Source organism: Camelus bactrianus, chromosome 2 (assembly GCF_048773025.1).
Source record: "Camelus bactrianus isolate YW-2024 breed Bactrian camel chromosome 2, ASM4877302v1, whole genome shotgun sequence".
NCBI classification, from domain to species: Eukaryota; Metazoa; Chordata; class Mammalia; order Artiodactyla; family Camelidae; genus Camelus; species Camelus bactrianus.
This window is the reverse complement of record NC_133540.1, coordinates 65,218,166-65,235,944: the sequence shown is the minus strand read 5'-3', so window position 1 is coordinate 65,235,944 and position 17,779 is coordinate 65,218,166. Positions and strand designations below refer to the sequence as shown.

The 17,779-nt window shown below is 36.2% G+C and overlaps 1 protein-coding gene across 3 annotated transcripts in view; it reads right to left on the bottom strand.

Moving 5' to 3' along the window:
- PPP3CA (protein phosphatase 3 catalytic subunit alpha) overlaps window positions 1-17,779 on the bottom strand; it is a 288,033-nt gene that overhangs the window by 15,567 nt on the left and 254,687 nt on the right. For all 3 annotated transcript variants that reach the window (XM_074343239.1, XM_074343244.1, XM_074343251.1), the window contains one exon: window positions 16,635-16,709. In XM_074343239.1, the coding sequence (XP_074199340.1) occupies window positions 16,635-16,709 (75 nt within the window). The remainder of the gene's footprint in view (window positions 1-16,634; window positions 16,710-17,779) is intronic.

Genomic DNA, 17,779 nt, shown 5'->3' with positions numbered 1-17,779 from the left:
CACCGTCCAATCCAGCATTTCTGATAATGAAGTGGAACCATGGATCCTCATTCATGATTGGTCCCTTGAATTATACTCTGCTGGCCAAAACATTGGAGAAGAAAATGGGACGTGTGTAGGTGCTGCCTCAAACTTTATTCCGAGTTTCTAACAATATTTATTATCCATGATTTGTAATGAAGATTCTTTATATAATAAATCCTGTCCTAGAGACCATGTGAATGTCTGAAGTGTCTATGCCTTAATTTTAGATGATTTATGATCAAGAGACTACTAAAGGACACTTGATAAGGGAAAAAAGTGGGATGGCAATTAGTCTTCTTACAGTAGTTTTTCTACTTTTTTAGTTCTTCAGTTAAATCCTGCTTCAGTCTAACTATTCAGCCTGCTATTATCACTCTATGTTTAATTTTCCCAAGTCTAACCCAGTCCACTGAGAGGTCATGATGTGCTAAGGGGAAAGATTCTGACCCTCTCCAAGAACAGTATGGCCAGATCATAAGGTCAATCCAACAGACACAAAGACTGGAAAGTAGGGGAGTGCTCCAAAAATGGGGACTATATTTAGAAGCACAACCAGGAAAGCAGCAAGAAGAAGTAGTTAAATGTCTAGAAATGAAATGGGATATATTTAAGAGAAATGAGAAGGGGAAAAATGTAAAATCAAGGAAGTGAAAAATATATAAGAAGGATAATCTCTCAGGAAATTTTCATTAAAGGACTTGTAAAAAGCATAACCAGAGCAATGAAAAGCCAGAAACTAGGCAGGAAAAAAAGGGGAATAAATTATGTAGAGCTGTCCTTTTCAGCTCAGTATAAGCTGGTACTCAGAAAAATGCTCAAATAGATGCAGAATTTTAAATGTAAAATGAACATTCTGACAGTTGGAGCCAGTTTAGCATTCCTCACTTTTCAGATCTAATGACTCCACTGGAGAGTAGAGAGCAGAATACCCTAGTTCATGTGTCCACAGTCGTGCTCCCAACAAATGGGGATTCACATCGTATTGCAGCACTTTTCTTAATGAAGTAATGCTGTCCCTTATCTATCTGTCTGTCTGTCTATCTATCTATCTGTGTATGTATTTATTTATATTGCTATATAGTTGATTTACAATGTGTCAGTTTCTGGTGAAGTATGAAATAATGCCATTAAGTAGCAACATGGCTGGACTAGAGATTATCATACTTAGTGAAGTCGGTCAGACAGAGAAGGACAGATATCTTTTTAAATTTCTCAGTAACCCAGGTAAGTAAGAGGCTTTTAGTACTTCTTTTATAAAAGTAGAATATATTTACTCAAAAAGGCAATTGAATTAATTAAAGAAGAGACATTAAAAACAAATGCCTCCAACTTTTATCCTGGGGATTACCTTCAGTATTTTCCAAATAATCCGAATCAATATGAATACCACACATTTACAATCCACAAAATGTAAAATATCCAAATAAAATATCTGAACTAATATGTAATTGAACTTACAGGAACTGAACAATAGCAGGATAGAATTAAGTTCAAATGTAAAGATCCTTGCATATTTAGTATTGCTATTCCTGGTTTTGGTATTTTCCAGAGATCATTAAAAGTCTTTTTCAAATACTTATGTTCCATTGCAAATCCTCACAGCCCATAATTCAATACAAAGATCAACGAAAAAAGGCACTTTTTTTCAGAATTTTACTAGCTGTGACATGCAAATACAATGTCACGTTTAACATTCTTGGTACTTGCTCTATTTAAGTTGTGGAAATGTACCACAGTAGCTCAACTTAAAATTCAATATATTGAATAATTAAGGCACACACACACACACACACACACACACATACACAAACCTGTTACATGAAAACTGTGGTAGCTATTTCTCAGAGAAGATTATAATCACTTATTTTAACTTGAAAATCCAAAACCAAAGGGCAACATTTCACAAGTTTAAAAAAATGAGTAATTTTAAGTAAATTTTCATTTTCTGTTTCCATTCAAATAATTATCACTTCTTTTTTTGGGTCTCTCACTCGCTTCCCTTTTTTATTTCTAATCTTCTTTTATGCCTGGGGTATTATTGACACTATTTCCAGATCTAGGCGCCCGGGCACACTCAATCTTCCTCAAAGGTGAATGTACACACCAAGGGACTCTTGAAAGATTTACTTTGACCATGTGTCCTTCCTGACCTTAAGGCAGTGCCTTGCTGACTTCTCCTGAAGTCTGAAAGGTATCTACGCCAAGCGGTCTGCTGAGTGAGTGTGGTATCCCCACAGGGTGGATTTCAGCCTCTGGAGGGAACCGGATAACGGCAGCACCATCACAGCAATGAGGGGCCGAGTGCCAGGGTGAAGAGAGATTCTGACACGTGGGACACCTGCCATGTACAGACCTGGGCTCCCGATGGCTCACAGTTCCTACCCATTCATTAAGTGCCTCCTGGATTCCCTCAGTTTTAACTGAATTAGGGGTATGTGGAAAGCACTATATAGAATACAATTTTCTACCCAAATCATTTATCCATTAAATGTTCTTGTAAATCCAATCCTATCCTATCCTATCGCCTGCCACGTGCCAACTGCTAGCAATGGAAATATGAATAAAGCGTGGTCTTCACTTTAGGAGATCAAGTGAATGATGACAGTGGACAGTGACAAGTATTAGAGAGGAGGGAGCAGACGTGTGCAGGAACTGGCTGCTGTCAGCTAGTGAGATACACTCAGCACATCCCTTCCTAATACCGTCTTTAGTAGCTGTAGTAATTTGAAATCAGTGGTGGGGAAGGGAATTTATACCAAGAAAATCTGCAAATGCTACACACCAGGGCCATTTTCCCCCTGGAGTGATGGGTTGTTAAACATTTACCAGCATACCCCTGGAAACAGGTGTTAATTGTCTGGAGAAAAATGTTCATTGACATGGTGACAGTTGAAGGATCCTGAAGGATAAATAAGAGTTAAAGAGTAGGAAGAATTTTCCGAAGAAGTAAGAGAATTTTCAAATCTGTAGAGGATGCAACAATCTATGTTATGCTCAGATGATGGGTGAGAAGTCTGGTGTGAATGGAGTTTGGGTGCACTGGGGTGAGGGTAGGGTGGGAAGAGAAGCAGGACATGCCTGGGGCTAAACTGTAAAAGCTTTAGCAGAGTTGTAGGAGCAAACAAGAAGTTTAGGCATTGCACACTCATAACAGAGGTACCAAGAACTTACTTTGCACTTACTCCCCCAACCTCTGCAAAAGAAAAAATAAAGAAAGAAAGAGAGGAAAGACAGACAGAAACAGAAAGAAAGAAAGAAAGAAAGAAAGAAAGAAAGAAAGAAAGAAAGAAAGAAAGAAAGACCGAACCGAAGGAAGGAAGGAAGGAAGGAAGGAAGGAAGGAAGGAAGAAAGGAAGGAAGGAAGGAAGGAAGAAAGAGAGAGAGAAAGAAAGAAAAAGAAAGACAGAGATGGATCGATGGCTGGGTAGAGAGATAGATACGTAACAAATGCAAATACAATCACATATTAATTGTAGAAAGTAAGTGATGGGTACATGAGTACTGACTGTACAATGCTCTCAACATTCCTTTAGGTTTGAAACGTTTCATAATAAAGTGTCAAAAAACGAAACTATATTTGGGAGAAGCTAGGCTTTGAGGGAAAAGGGAGACAGCAGCTTTAAGAAGAGAGGCCTTTCCTCCCTCCCTGTCCTGGTGTTGTACAGAGGACGCAGGAGCTTGCCAAAGAGGGCAAAGAAGAAAAGTTCTTGGCGTGATTACATCCACCCCTCCCCTTCTCCAAACAACTCCAGGGGAAATTGGACCAGTAAGATTTTGTTTGATAAGCCCAATTCAATAGACCCTCATTGCTTTCAGTACCTTTTTGCTACTGTAAGAACTGAAGATGATGAGCTACATAAAAATTTTACACTTGAATATTTTATGATATAGGAATCTTTTTATATTATTAGAACATAAAAAAAGCTGCTTTCAAAAATTGAGTTCCTTACTCTTTTTTTAGGTGTATATAGTTTTAATGTTTAAAATTTTAATTTTTCTATTGACATATAGTTGATTTACAATGTTGTGTTAGTTTCAGGTGTACAGCAAAACAATTGTTTTATATATATATTTATATATAATTTTATTTTTCAGATTCATTTCCATTAGAGGTTATTATGAGGTACCGAATACAGTTCCCTGTGCTATACAAGAAGATCTGTTTATCTATTTTATACATAATAGTGTATATCTGTTAATCCCCAACTCTTAATTTATCCCTCCCCTTCCCTTTCCCCTTTGGTGACCATGGGTTTGTTTTCTATGTCTGTGAGTTGTGTGCTCTAATGGAAAATGCAGCAGAAAATTTCCACTTCATTATTATGCTGGCCTCAAATATTCTGCTATTATTTAAGACTTCTTTCTTTAAAGGACTTTTAACTAATACAAGTGTAACCACAGCATACGTCTTTAAATCCAGTATATTAAAAGAAGTGCATACACATTAACATTTCAAATTTTTTCAAAAGAAAGATCTATTTTAAGAGCTATATTTTGCTGGTAGGCTTCAAATCTCTTTAACCTTTTAGTTCAAATTCTAAGAAATAATATAGAAACTCACCCCTTTTCATATTTGTTAAAATATAACGAAGTTCATCTCTATAAGAAACCTATTCCACTTGAAAGTAAAATGTGATTATGACTCATGATTATTTAGCAGAGTTTAGACATGTCTCCAGATTTTATTTTTCAATGAATAGAGCAATTACTAAATTTGAATAAAGGCAATTGATGAAACAAAGCATTAAGGTGTTGAGATAAGAAATATTTTTTGTTGTCTTACATTAAAGACAAAAATTAGCTTGGCCTCTGCCCCATATCAGCACTTTTGAAATATGATACACTGCAAAGACAGAGTATGTCTTCAGATGCCTCTAAAAACCTTGCATGATTGGTCATTACAGCTTTTTTACAAGTGATGATGAAATTATAAGTACACAGACAGTCCTGTTTGGGAGAACGTATATCCCAAATTGGCCCCTACAAGGCTACAAGGCCAAACCATGTGCAGTAATCCCTAAACCTTATTTTCTTGTCTTTCCTTTCTCTGATCCACTTTAACAGTAACAAATCTTGAGCATCTATATCTCAACAAAGTGATGCTATTCAGAAATTACCTAAACAGCTACCCTGTTTTGTCCTTGGCTGTGAGTGTGACAAGTGCTTCATTACACTCTTCTACACAGCCAGGAACTTGAGTCCTGGGAGTTAGGGACAGCACAATAAAGCACTGAGGAACTGTTCATTCTGATGGGCTGGCTTCCAAACTGTAGCCTTTATACTTTTTACTCACGTATCTGCAAAATATCCTCAAAAGAATACTATTCTCACCTCCAAGTTTAAATAAAGAATATAATATTATAAACATTGTCAATTTTTAAATGAAATGACTATACTACTTTCTTTAAACAAATGGCACATAAATATCATAGCAATTTCATCCCACCATCATTCATTTAAAGTAAGAATCCATTAAGAAGCTATTCATTGACATTTAGATATCTTACATTAGACCTTTTATCTTTGAAATTGCATTTCCATTTCAATTTCCCTGCCTTTACTTTAGTGAATTATATATTTGTACTTTAAAGTATTTTATCACCACATTATATTTTGCTGTCAAATTTAAATTTAAAGTAAAGTATTTTTAAAATTTCCTGAGGCAGTATGCTCTAAGAGTTAAAAATTCCTTTGTAATCAAAATCACAATTATTAGTAGTGCATAACTGAGCTAGATAGCACAAACGTATGATAAATGTTTGTGAATATTTAAAAAACAGAGAAATAGAATTTGATTGGAATGTACCTCTTAATGATAAGGATGGGAGGGCAATTACATGCCTTGATGAAGGAGAATTCCTAGGCAGTGAGTTTTTCCAGCCTCTGTTTGTTTAGTACTCCAGGCAAGGTTCACAGCGATTATGTCTGGGGAGACCTATGCCTTTCTGTTAAAATGGGAGAAAAGCAATGGAGAGAGGAGGTGGGAGAGGAGAGGCTGCAGTGAAGCCTGCAGGGTGGAGCCCAGGTGAGTCCCCAGGCTGATTATTTTCAGGAATGAGGACATATGGAAGCTGAGGATGTGAAAATGGATTTCCTTGCTCCTCTTGAAACCTTGGGTAACCCACTTGTTCAAATATTCTGGCATGAAGATAGCTGCTCTATCAAGAATTAGATTATTCAGTCTCTAGAGTTGACAATTGCTGGGAAAAAGATCTCCTCGACTAGCCATAACTTGAGAATCCTGCATTACTGATCCATTTGGGTCAGTGCTGGTTAAATCTAGCTCAAAGAGATTGGAGGTGCTGCCCCTCACGAAACAGCTGTATGTATGCTTCCGTAGGTTACTCTATTAGGCAGAGAAAAACACCTTCAGGATAACAAATTTTTAAAAAAGCTCTGTAAAAATTCATCTTTTTGAGGATTACAACCCAAAATAGTTGAAATACCTTTCTAATTTTGATCCTAACAATCCCATATTACATATTCATAGGCGATAAAAATGGGACATAAACGCTACTCATTCCGAATCACTCCAAACCACGTATCCCGAATTTCTTCCATATGTTTTAGCTCAACTAAAATCTCAGCATGGAATAGAAACTACAGTGGTGTGATATTTGGCACAGGGCTATTCTGTCTTATATGTCATTTTGAAAGGAACAGAAAATCCTTGAAAATGTATTTTTTAAATAAAAAGACTCTCCTGTGTAATGGACTTTAAAAAGAGCCAGTATAGCCTAGACTATTTCTTCCCACTTCTCTTGTCACAAAACATAACCGGATTCTTTGGACAGAAAGTCTTAAAAACGCGCAGACTACTCCCAAATGTCAAATAACAGTCATTAATTGGTTATCTTAATACACAGATAAAAGTTCCTTTGGTTTACAAGGACTAATTTGATTCCATGGACTCCTGTTCTCTGAGATATTGTGTTCCATCTGCTCAGTAATTCCTCAGTAGAGTCACAGAAATTGGCTGTAAGTGTAAATTAAAACTTGGGTAAAAATAAAAGACTTTAAAGTAGATTAGGAAGCTTGGTTGAGTTTTCAAGAAACTACCACATATTCAGCCTATGCCTTACAAAGGACTTCTCAGTTTATTTATATTTACCGAAGTATAAACCAATAGTGTGTGAAATCCCACTTGAATTAAACTCTTTGTCATGACACAAATGCATCACTTTTGTAAACTGACAAGTGAAAATAAAAGCAAAATGAGACAAAATTACAAATGTCAAGCTAATAATGTGGATTTATTGTCTATAGGAGAAACAATCATGATGCTTGGATGTTTAATCTACCAAGTATTATTCTGAATATAGGTAAGGATGCAACAGTTAAAAAGTTATTCATTAAGGGCCTAATTGTGCATATATGCTAAATGCTGGAAGAAAGCACTTAGACAAGATTTAATTCTGGCCCCTTATGGATTTATACATTTATCAGATACTAGAGTGATATTCAAATGTTATCTCGGAAATTAAAGAGAATGAAGGAAAAAAAAGGCACAAATATAGTAAAATACTATGTTTGACTGTCCCATGTGTTATACCCTAGACAGAAAGCTAACTGAGTACCATCTGACAGCACACAAGAAAGCAGGCTGAAGGTAGTGTAACCCCGCCATCTGACAGCAGAGGATGGCCGAGGCACTGGCATCCACGGAGCTGACCTGAAACAAAGCCACTCAAAGATCTTCTGATGCTATTCAGGAACTAGGCAGGGTTCTTTGTCAGTACAGAGGGGATGCGGCGAGGGCTTTACCCAAAAAGGAGGAAAATGAGAATCAGGTTCTGGCCACCGACCAGTGCACAGGCCTACACAGATGACCTGAAGAGGCAGAACGGCTCCTAGGTTGTGAGGCTTTAACATCACCGAAATATATTATCAGAGGAAAGGGATATATTAACTAAAACCTGCACTCGTCACCCACAGAGACATAAGACAGAAGAGAAGCCAAGGGAAACTTCTGAAACGTCTAGAGAAGGACCATGCAGGGGCCCGTGACAGCCCTTAAGCGTTCTGGCCCAACAGCAAAGCTTCAGATCATAGACACCTGCCTGACTCATTCACTTCTTTTAAGACAAATGAACTGGCATGTCAGAGGCCGAATAGCACAGTGGCAAAGAACCCGGGCTCTGGAATAAAAGACCAAGGTTTGAGTCCCAGCTCCTCCATTTACAGACTGTGCTTGTTGGGCAAATGACTAAGCTTCTCTAAGTCTCACCTCCCTCATCTAAAAAATGAGGAAGGTTCCAAGTGCTTCATTTGCATGATTTCAAATGGTAAGTTGTTGACCTAAGGTCATCAGCTGGGAACCCAAGCCATGATGCATGAGAGTGGTAGGCTGATGATCTGCTGCCCAGGTGAGTGGAATAATTACCTAAGTCATGCGCTCATTCATTCTCAACAGTCAACAGACACGAGTGCCGGGACTGCGCCACCTGCGAGAGCACCTGGCCCAGGATACTCAGAAATGTCCGCTGTTTATATTAAGAAGGAAATGCTTGTGCAGAAGTGAATATTCCAGTTCTTCCAATAGTTACATTTCTCACTGTAAATTAAAAGGTTGATTGTGTGATCTTCATTAATATCAAGCTGCCTAAGTTGGGATCTCAGTCGAGTTTTGTGCCAATGAGGCTGAAGGTTGGACCCCAGATGATGGCAGGGGAGAAACTGGGATAATGCTGGTTTTGCCTTGAGAAAAAAAAACTAGACCACTCCACAAAGATGAGCTGGCCAAACAGAATCAAGATTTCTATTTCTTTTGAGTTCTGAGAAAAACTAGAAGAAAGTTTTGTAACTTCTTGTGAGCTAAGAGTAAAGATGAAGGAATGAAATGGATTTTTAGAAGAGCGAAAATAGATTCCTGTCATAGCAAAATATTTTTAAACGTTAGATTTTCTGAGCATTTATTAAACTTTTTCGTATAGCCTTTAAACCTGCCATCTGAGATCAAACAACTATAAAGAGAATGTTTTACAAACTCTGGACTCCCAACAACTCTGCGGTGGTTCCTTCAATTATTAATTATTCTCATATAAGTATGATTTTCAGGTTAAGGAGCTGGACCTATAAAATGCTTAAGTACAAAAAAAAATCTTTTGTGCCAAAAACACAAGAGAAATATATTTTATGTTCTTCTCTTATTAATTTTCGGCAAGCTGACATTACCCACTATAGCTCTCTTTATGAAGAATGCCTCTTTGATGTGCCAATTACCTCAACCTTGTTTGTAAGAAGTGAAGTTTTTCTAAAATACATAGACACACATATACACAAAATCTGCCTTTGTTGAGGAAAGAGAGCTCTCTACTTCAATATCTTTCAAATAAAGAATGCATCAAGGTTTACAGAGCCCATGCTTATTTCCTTTCATTATGCAACATGGACTTCCTTCTCAAATACATTTTATAAATACATTTAATTGAAGTGTATGCTTAGATATGGAATAGCTAATGTTTAATATAAGTTGGCCAATGTCACCGTAAGCTGAAGGAAGGCTCAAATGCTACAAAAATCAATGGTTTTTAAACCTGCGAATGTTGTATATGTGTATAGCACATGTGACTACGGAAATACAGTATGAAACTCCAGAGTATTATTATAATATTCTAGCCAATGGTGGACATGAGCCAACCAATTAGCTGTAACAAGGATACAGCTGTTCTTTTTAACACTTAGTTTGTTCTGCAAAGTCTGGGTTTCCATGCAATGTGAAAATTATGCCACCTAATAAGGAAACTCGTTCGTGCAAAATAATGTAGTACAGTAAGAAGAGACACTGGTACTGTTAATGTCTGTGTCACTGTATCATTTTAGTTAGCAACTTAAAAAGACTTACTGTAATCACATGGAAGTCAGACTCCATGATACTGATTACAGTAGGGTGGCTAACTAGGCACCTTGTTTGATAGCCAAGGCCCCAGAATATTGGTCCCATAAATATGATGGGAATTTATACTCCAGTACCTAGTAAATGCCTGCGCATTTTTAAAACATGCTTCAGTTTTAATGATATACTGGATATAACTATTTGTTTCCTTTTTGTGGCATAACCATGATGAAAAAAAGCAGTTACCCATACTATAAGGGGTGCAGAGTACAAAGGACACATTTATAGTAGTAAAAATGATTCAGCTTATAAGTTACACACTGAAGTATTAAGTAATTGAGAAAACTCAACAATAAACTGGAAGGCTGTGCAAACTCAGTTATTTTCAAAAAATAAGAGAAAAAACTGATAAACTGATATGCACCTTTGCATATAATTTTCTGAAAAATTTTATGGATTTCTCACATGGCCATCCTTCTTAAAGCAGTAAAATACATAACGCATTTTTCTTTTCCTTGTCAGAGTAGAACAGGACAGGAAAGATGTCCTTTATGTTTTCTCCTTCAGTTATTTTATATTTAATGAATATTTAAAATATTTAAATGCTTCATCCTCATGCACACTCCCCTCCTCCAACCCTCTAAGTCCTCTGTGAGACCAGCATGTTGAAAACTGTCTTGTCGTATTAGACCGTCAGCTCCGTGAAGGCAGAGACCACATGTTTGTTTGCCACTGAATACACAGAAAGAAATATTCCATAAATAGATAACTTGACATGGAAATAAAAAGATAATATGTAAAATAAGATAGAAATATAACCCTATATTAAAATTGAGGTACTCTGAATTTTATTTTAGTTTTTGGCCTTTACAAATGACTTCAACTTTCTTTTTTTAGCTGTTATAAAAATAAAACCAATTTTGCTATTTCCCTCTTTTCAATACTGTTATCTGATAATCAAAGTTATGCCCTAATATTTTGTTTTCTGGTCAAACTTATACCTCACAGTAATCTTTCTGCATTTGGTGCAAATCCTTTTCAATAGCTGCTGCCTGAGCTGCTACCCAAGTTTGGTTCTTATGCTGTCTTCCTCATCACTCCTTTTTCCTTCACTTGTTTTTCTTCCTTCTCCAGCTTCATCAAGGGATAATTTCATGGATCAGTCCTCAATTTTCTGGTAGTTCCTTCTGCATCAGTAACTTTGGAGACCTATCTGACTCTTAGTAGATTCAGTTGTGACTTTTAGTTCAAAGCCTCTATCACAGGCCAGATTTTGTTCCCAGTTTTCAAGGTTCCACTGCCAAATCCTGCTTGCACATTTCCAGAGTTACGTGTGTCACTTTTACTCAAACACACGTCTGTCACTAAGCTCATCTTTCTTCTGAAACAGATGAGTGTTTTTCCATAAATGTTCTCATTCTCCTAGGCACTGAAGTTTGACCTATCCAAATCCACTTCTGTTTCCTTTGCCCCACTGATTCCAGAGCTGCAAGTCCTTGGACAGCTCTTTGGAATAGCTCCCTTTTTATTTTACGATTAACACTATCACTATTCGGATCTAGTCACTGTTCGGATCTAGTCAACTTCGAGATACTTTATGAAGTCCCTAAATTATATCCCAACTCATCCTCTGTTCCAAGCATTTTTCCAAGCTTGGAAAAAGTATTTGCTTTTTCTCCAATACTGCTTTTATGATGTTCCTCCTCTGCTCACAGACTGCTGGCTATGTTTCAAAGTTGACAGAACAAGAGTCACGTCACCGCCGTGCTCCTCAGAGCTCTTTTTCGGTAGTAGATCTAAACATTTCTTTGTATTTTCTATATTAAAAGGTGAGAATTTCTCCCCCAAATGGCCAATTATTATAGGACACACAACTGTTTGTTTTTTATTTTTTTCCAGATTCGGAACCTGAAATCTGAGATGCTGAGATGAGCTGCTCAGAAATGACAATAATTACAGCCACAAGGAGAGCTCTAAGCTAATGGCTCTTAGTATATGTGCTGCCAGATGCACAAAGCAGAGGGGAGTTTTTAGGATGAAATTCATCTCAAGCATTCATCATGGCAGATAAATACAGCTTTGGTAGAAAATGATATACCGGAACCCTTATAGAGGTATTCCTCAAGGACCCATAAGATGCCACGTTAGTCCCACTAATTCCCAACTTTGCACTTTAAAAAGTTCTGTATGAGTTTTTAAAGCTAGACAGAAAGCAGTGGGGAGACACTCTGGAACCTGTGATATTAGATTTGAAGAATTATCTAATAATTCAAAGCAGATGATGGGAGATAATTTTCTCGTATACAATTTAAATGGTTTCATAGAGGCATGCAAAAAACTGCTCTGATCCTGTATTCAGTGACTTGCCTCTGGTTAACATTAGGATAAGGCAAAAATGTGGATAAAGGATAAGAGTTCCACCATGTGGTTTGCTCCTTAGATGAAAGCAGAGACATAAATTCTAATTTAATATTAAGTCTTTCCATTGCAGCCTGAAACTATATTTGGCTTGAAATACATTAGTTTTATTATTTTTCTCTTGCCTTTCTTATTCTATAGGATTTCAGTTTCACCTCTATAATTCGTTCCTGTTAGCCAGACTTACTACATATCGTAGTCTCAAACATAATTTGTATATATGTGTGTGTGTCTATACATATACATAAAGTGATCTCAGAGTCTAAGATTTTAGGACTAAAAGAAAGTTCCAAATAAATATTTCTAACTCATGAAATTGTCATTAGGTTTCTAATGCTTACTGCTATTCCAGACGCCCTTAATATAATAATGAACAGTAAAGCAAGCTTTGTGATGCAGATGGCTTGATTTCTATCAGCTGCTCCCTGCCTGCTGCCTCCCCATCCTGGCCCATCACACACACATTTTGGGATCACTTACTAATTCTTCGTCTGAAATCAGTCTTCTTCATTAATGAGAATTAACTACCAAATGAGATACATCTACTTGGATTTTTTAACTTCTCTGAAATGTTCTGGTAAATAATAAACCCAAATTGAAACCAGACTATCACTTTATCATCCAAAATCAGAAGTGGAAACAGGAATCAGAGACCCCAATACGTATAAACTAGATCCTCAAAAGACATTCACTGGCATTAATCTGCTTCAAAATTTTACAAGACAAAAAAAGTTTTGTATTTTATTTTCAACATAAAAGAACCATGGGCCAATTTAAACCAGCAATCTTTTTAGATAGATAGGCTCTCCCATTCCTTTATTTGTAAGGCAGAAGCTAAGAAGGAGAGATTCAAGACGTGATTTCCACCCAGTAGAAGTCTAGGCGAGCCAGGAGACATTCTGTCTGCTCAGATACAATAAAATTTTTAACATTATCAAACGCTTATAACTTCTCAGAGTAAATTTAGGTTAAGAGAGTAGAATGATACTATTTTTTTTTTTTTTTGCTTTGTCTTTCATGACCAAATAATAGTGCAAAGAAACCTATTTCTTTATTTTATGGACACTTAACAGAACAAATGAAAGTACATTATGTTTAGCTATTAGTGTTGTTTTGTTAAAAAAAAACTCATGCTGTTTAAAAAAAAGAAAGATTTCAAGCATTGTAATCACAGAATGTGGAAAGTTCAGGAGCCTAAGGACCAGGCAGACGCCAGTTTGAATCCAAGCTCTATTACGTCCCTAACTGTGTGACCTGAGGTTTTAAGCCCACCTCCCTGAGTCTGGCTAGCTTCTTATGAAAAACTGGGATAACATCGTAACACCTAAATCAAAAGGTTGTTTGGAGGATTCGAGATAATATAAATAACCTACCAAATTTACTCAAAATGGACGACAGGTAATAATTATAAATTTTTGTTGATCAAAAAGGCACAATTAGGAAAGAGTTAGTACACACAGAAATGACTTAGGGTGATGTTAAGCACCTAAGTGTTAGCTGCTGCCAGCATCACCACTGAGTGGTAAAGCGGGGCTGAGAGAACCTGAAGGAAAGAGGCAAAATTAATCCCACACCTTTCACTCCCCAAGGGCATGAGAGCTCCTCCCTGCCACAGGCTCTATACACACTAAGAAGTCACCTTGAGAAGATAAACAGAGAGGCATGGTCTGCAGAGTCACCATGACTAACTTGGACTCTTGCAGTTGACATTGGGTATAAAACAAAATACTGAGAAGGGTTGGATAAATAACTCATCGAGAGATGGCTCCTCTTTAGAATAAGCCGCAAGTGAAGGAAGGGCTTTCGTTAAGTCATTTGATGTCTTCTGATTCCTGCTTTCACCTCAGTAGCCAACAACAAGCCCAGGAACCTGACAGGCAGAGCAGGAGGCCAGCCCCCAGGGAGGGACACACTCTGCAGGCTGCCTGCAGGAGGGACAGACAGGGTGGGAGAACTGGAAATTTTATCCTAAGGTTGAAAACAATACCAAAAAAAAAAAAAAAAAAAAAAGCTTCAATATATGTTCTCAACACACTGTTGTCCCAAAGAGAGTCAGAGTTCTGGGAAGCTCTACAAGTTGTTCTTTGAGTACCTTTGAAGAAATCCATAATTTTTGTGACATGTTAAATAAAGCACTGAAGAACATTTCTGATGATTTACTCTAAAATGTACAATATCCTAAGTTAAACATATTTTTAATTAAAACTTACTTCAGTCTGCTTTTTTTTTCCTGAGAGGGCAAATTCAGGAGATTTGAACTAAAAAAAAAATCACATGGAGAGGTCGTAGCTGTTTCTCTGCCGGACTGATCTAAGACTTAAGCGTGGCAGTTAAGATTTCACTGGTCTATTTAGAAAGAACAAACTTCTTCCAAGTGCCTTGAAAAGGACATGCACTCGTTTAATTGGAATGAACAGGCTTCAAAACAGTGCTGATGAGCACAGCACATTGATTGGATCTAATTATTTTAAAGCAGAGGAAGTTTCAAAATATACTCTTTCATGTACGTGACTGAGTGGGTGGGTAAAGAGAACTCACTATAAGTGAAGTAGAACACTGAGGTAGTCTTGGCAATAACAGTCAACTGTGCAGCAAACACCTGCACTCTTAAAATGTGCAGGCACTTTTGGCTCTAAGACCTGGCAGCACATAGTAGGTACTCAACGTATGTTTGCTGAATGAATGGATTAATGTATCATTACAAACATATGCAGGTCTATTTATTCCATACCATAAGTTACATTTTTAATATACTGTGTATTATAATTATTGGTCAACAAACTTGGCTAAAACAGGGATTTGTTAACAGAGGAATATCAACATGTTAATGCTAATTAATCTTTCTAATCTTTCTTTTGAGGAATAAAAGGAATAAGGTGAAGAAAGATTTAGATTCCACCAGGTTAGTATTCTTCTTTTAGGAAAAAAAGTCTCTGCCATTATAAAGAATAATATCTCTTAAATGATATCACTATCCCTAGAAAAGTTAACAATGGCAAACTGTGGCTATAACCAGAAACATTGAGAATCTGTATAAAGCACAAAATATACACTGATTATCTGGATATTTTGAAATATATCAATATATCTACTTAAGTAAGTTCTTACTACTATTCTTTAGCAAATTCTAACCTAGTAAAAGTTTTCATACATATATGTATATATATATGTGTGTGTATATGTATATAGATAGATAGTTTTTCTTTCCTTCTCTATACTGTACATCCCCTTGTAATGTGAAAAATGACTGAGGAAAATATATGGAGACAAGTAATGAAGACAAGAGATGTTATAGAAAAAAAGAAAAACTATGAGATGGTAGGAATAATTGCACACTTTAAATTTATACAAGTACATGGACTCTATTTATATGAATATATGAACATTTTATTTTATTTTGCCTTCAGCATTAGGTATTCTGCAATTATAGATGTGATCTGTATTAAACCCAAGTAAACATTAAATAATGCTGTCCTGATAAGTAACTTTCAGAAAGGGCCACATTCTTGCTTCATTTTACCCAAGCGCAGTTTTTAAAGATAAAAATTGTATCAATTTAAACTTGCCACAATACCTAGTTTTCACTGCCACCTTCATCCTTTATTTTATAACATGTCTTATTTTATTTATATTATCTGTTTATGCATCAGTCTATCCAGACTGTAACTTCTTCTGAGGTCTTTAATGCACTTTGGAATCCTGAGTGCCCTATGCAGAGTAGGTACTTACTAAATGTTTAAGGAAGTGAAGTTTGCCCTCATACTTTTGTCCTCCAACTACATTTTTGTTAAGTTTCCATTCATTTTAGGGTCCTTTTGAAGAGCCAGAGAAATTTTTTCTCACCATCTCCATTCACCTCATAAATCTTTGTCTTTTATAGAAAGCATACTCTTCGAGAGTAACTGAATACCAAACAGTATCGTTAAAAACAATAAAAAAACCTCATGGCTTATTCATTATTATAGATATGAAAAAATATTGGGATTGACATAAATACCAATATATCAATGTGTAAGTGCCTTCTTTTATCACAGACATCATTGAAAAATTGACAGGAACAACCTCACTAACAGAGCCAAAAAAGTCACTTAGCGATGTGAGTTACCAAAAGATGGTGGTTATTAAGATAGTTCACTGCTTCAACAATGTTTTCAGGATAATAGGAAAATTCCCTCATGGTTTTTTTTCCTAATATTTCTTCAGAGCAACTAGAGAATAAACAATATCTTTCATTCTCAACAGTATGTTATGATTTGCACATAATCCAAAATCTTAGACAATTATTCTCAGGGTTATCTATGAGACGCCAAGTAATCACCTGGCAAACAGCATTAGCACAAACGCTCAAGACTCTTACCATCAAATCCATCTTCTTCTGACCCCAGTTCATCATCTGAGCAGATGTTGAGGACATTTACCAGCATCTCGGTCACTAGAGAGAAAAAGGAAAGAAAGAACAAAAAGTCCAAGTTTTCTACTATCACCTTAGTGATGACTCTGGCAATGTGAATGAACAGGCTTGTCTTATTTATATATATATATATATAACCTATATTGAGCATAGAATCTCCTGCAAAGTAGTTTCTATCAAATTCAGATTATAAAAGTTAACAGTCTTTGTGTTTCTATGCAGACTTTATGTTTTTAAAATTATTAGCTCATATCTACAAAATCTAATGGTAATATTGACCAAGTATAGGTCAACAGACAATGGATAAATAAAAAATGGGGATGTGAATATACTATAAATCTATGAAGGAGAAAATGGCTACTTTTGAATTTGTATTTATTTGTACAGTTTTGCTCCTAGATCTAGACCAGATTACAAACTTACGTTCCTAGGGACCAAGTGAATGCTGGATCCCTTTTTTAATTTGTTTAGTCCCCTAGAGAACCTAGCTTAGTGATAGGCATGTGGTCTTGTGTTTAACAAAAATTATTGATTGATGAATTAATATATTTTACTTTATCAGCTGCACCTTGAGAGGGGATTTAAAAGTGTGTTGCTGTGTGCGCTGGTAACAACATGCAATGAGTGAATTAAGGGGAAACGAAAGAAATGAGGACTGTTAGGATAATTTATATGATCTCATTAGGATAATACAACTCTTTAAAAATAACAGATACATAATTTTGACTGGGTTCAAGCTAAAATGGCTACCCTTTTTTCTTACCCCTTTGTATTATAATTCAAAAGTTGCTATTTTATTTCACAAACTACCTGTCAAATTGAAAGGTTAGGATAACCATGCTTTCCTCACATTTCTGATATTAGTAATAATCATTATACAAAAGTGATTAATGGCTCTAATATTTTGAAAGGCTTGTACAATAACAAAAAAAAACCCAGTTTATTATAAACATAGTGGCCATTGGTATGTTACAAGGCAAGACAAACTTATATTTAAAAAGTTGTCTGTTAGTATGCCCTAGTTTTTCAGAAGAATTGGCCTTTTCTTTCTTTCCTTCCTTCCTTCCTTTATTCTCCCTTTATTTTGTGAA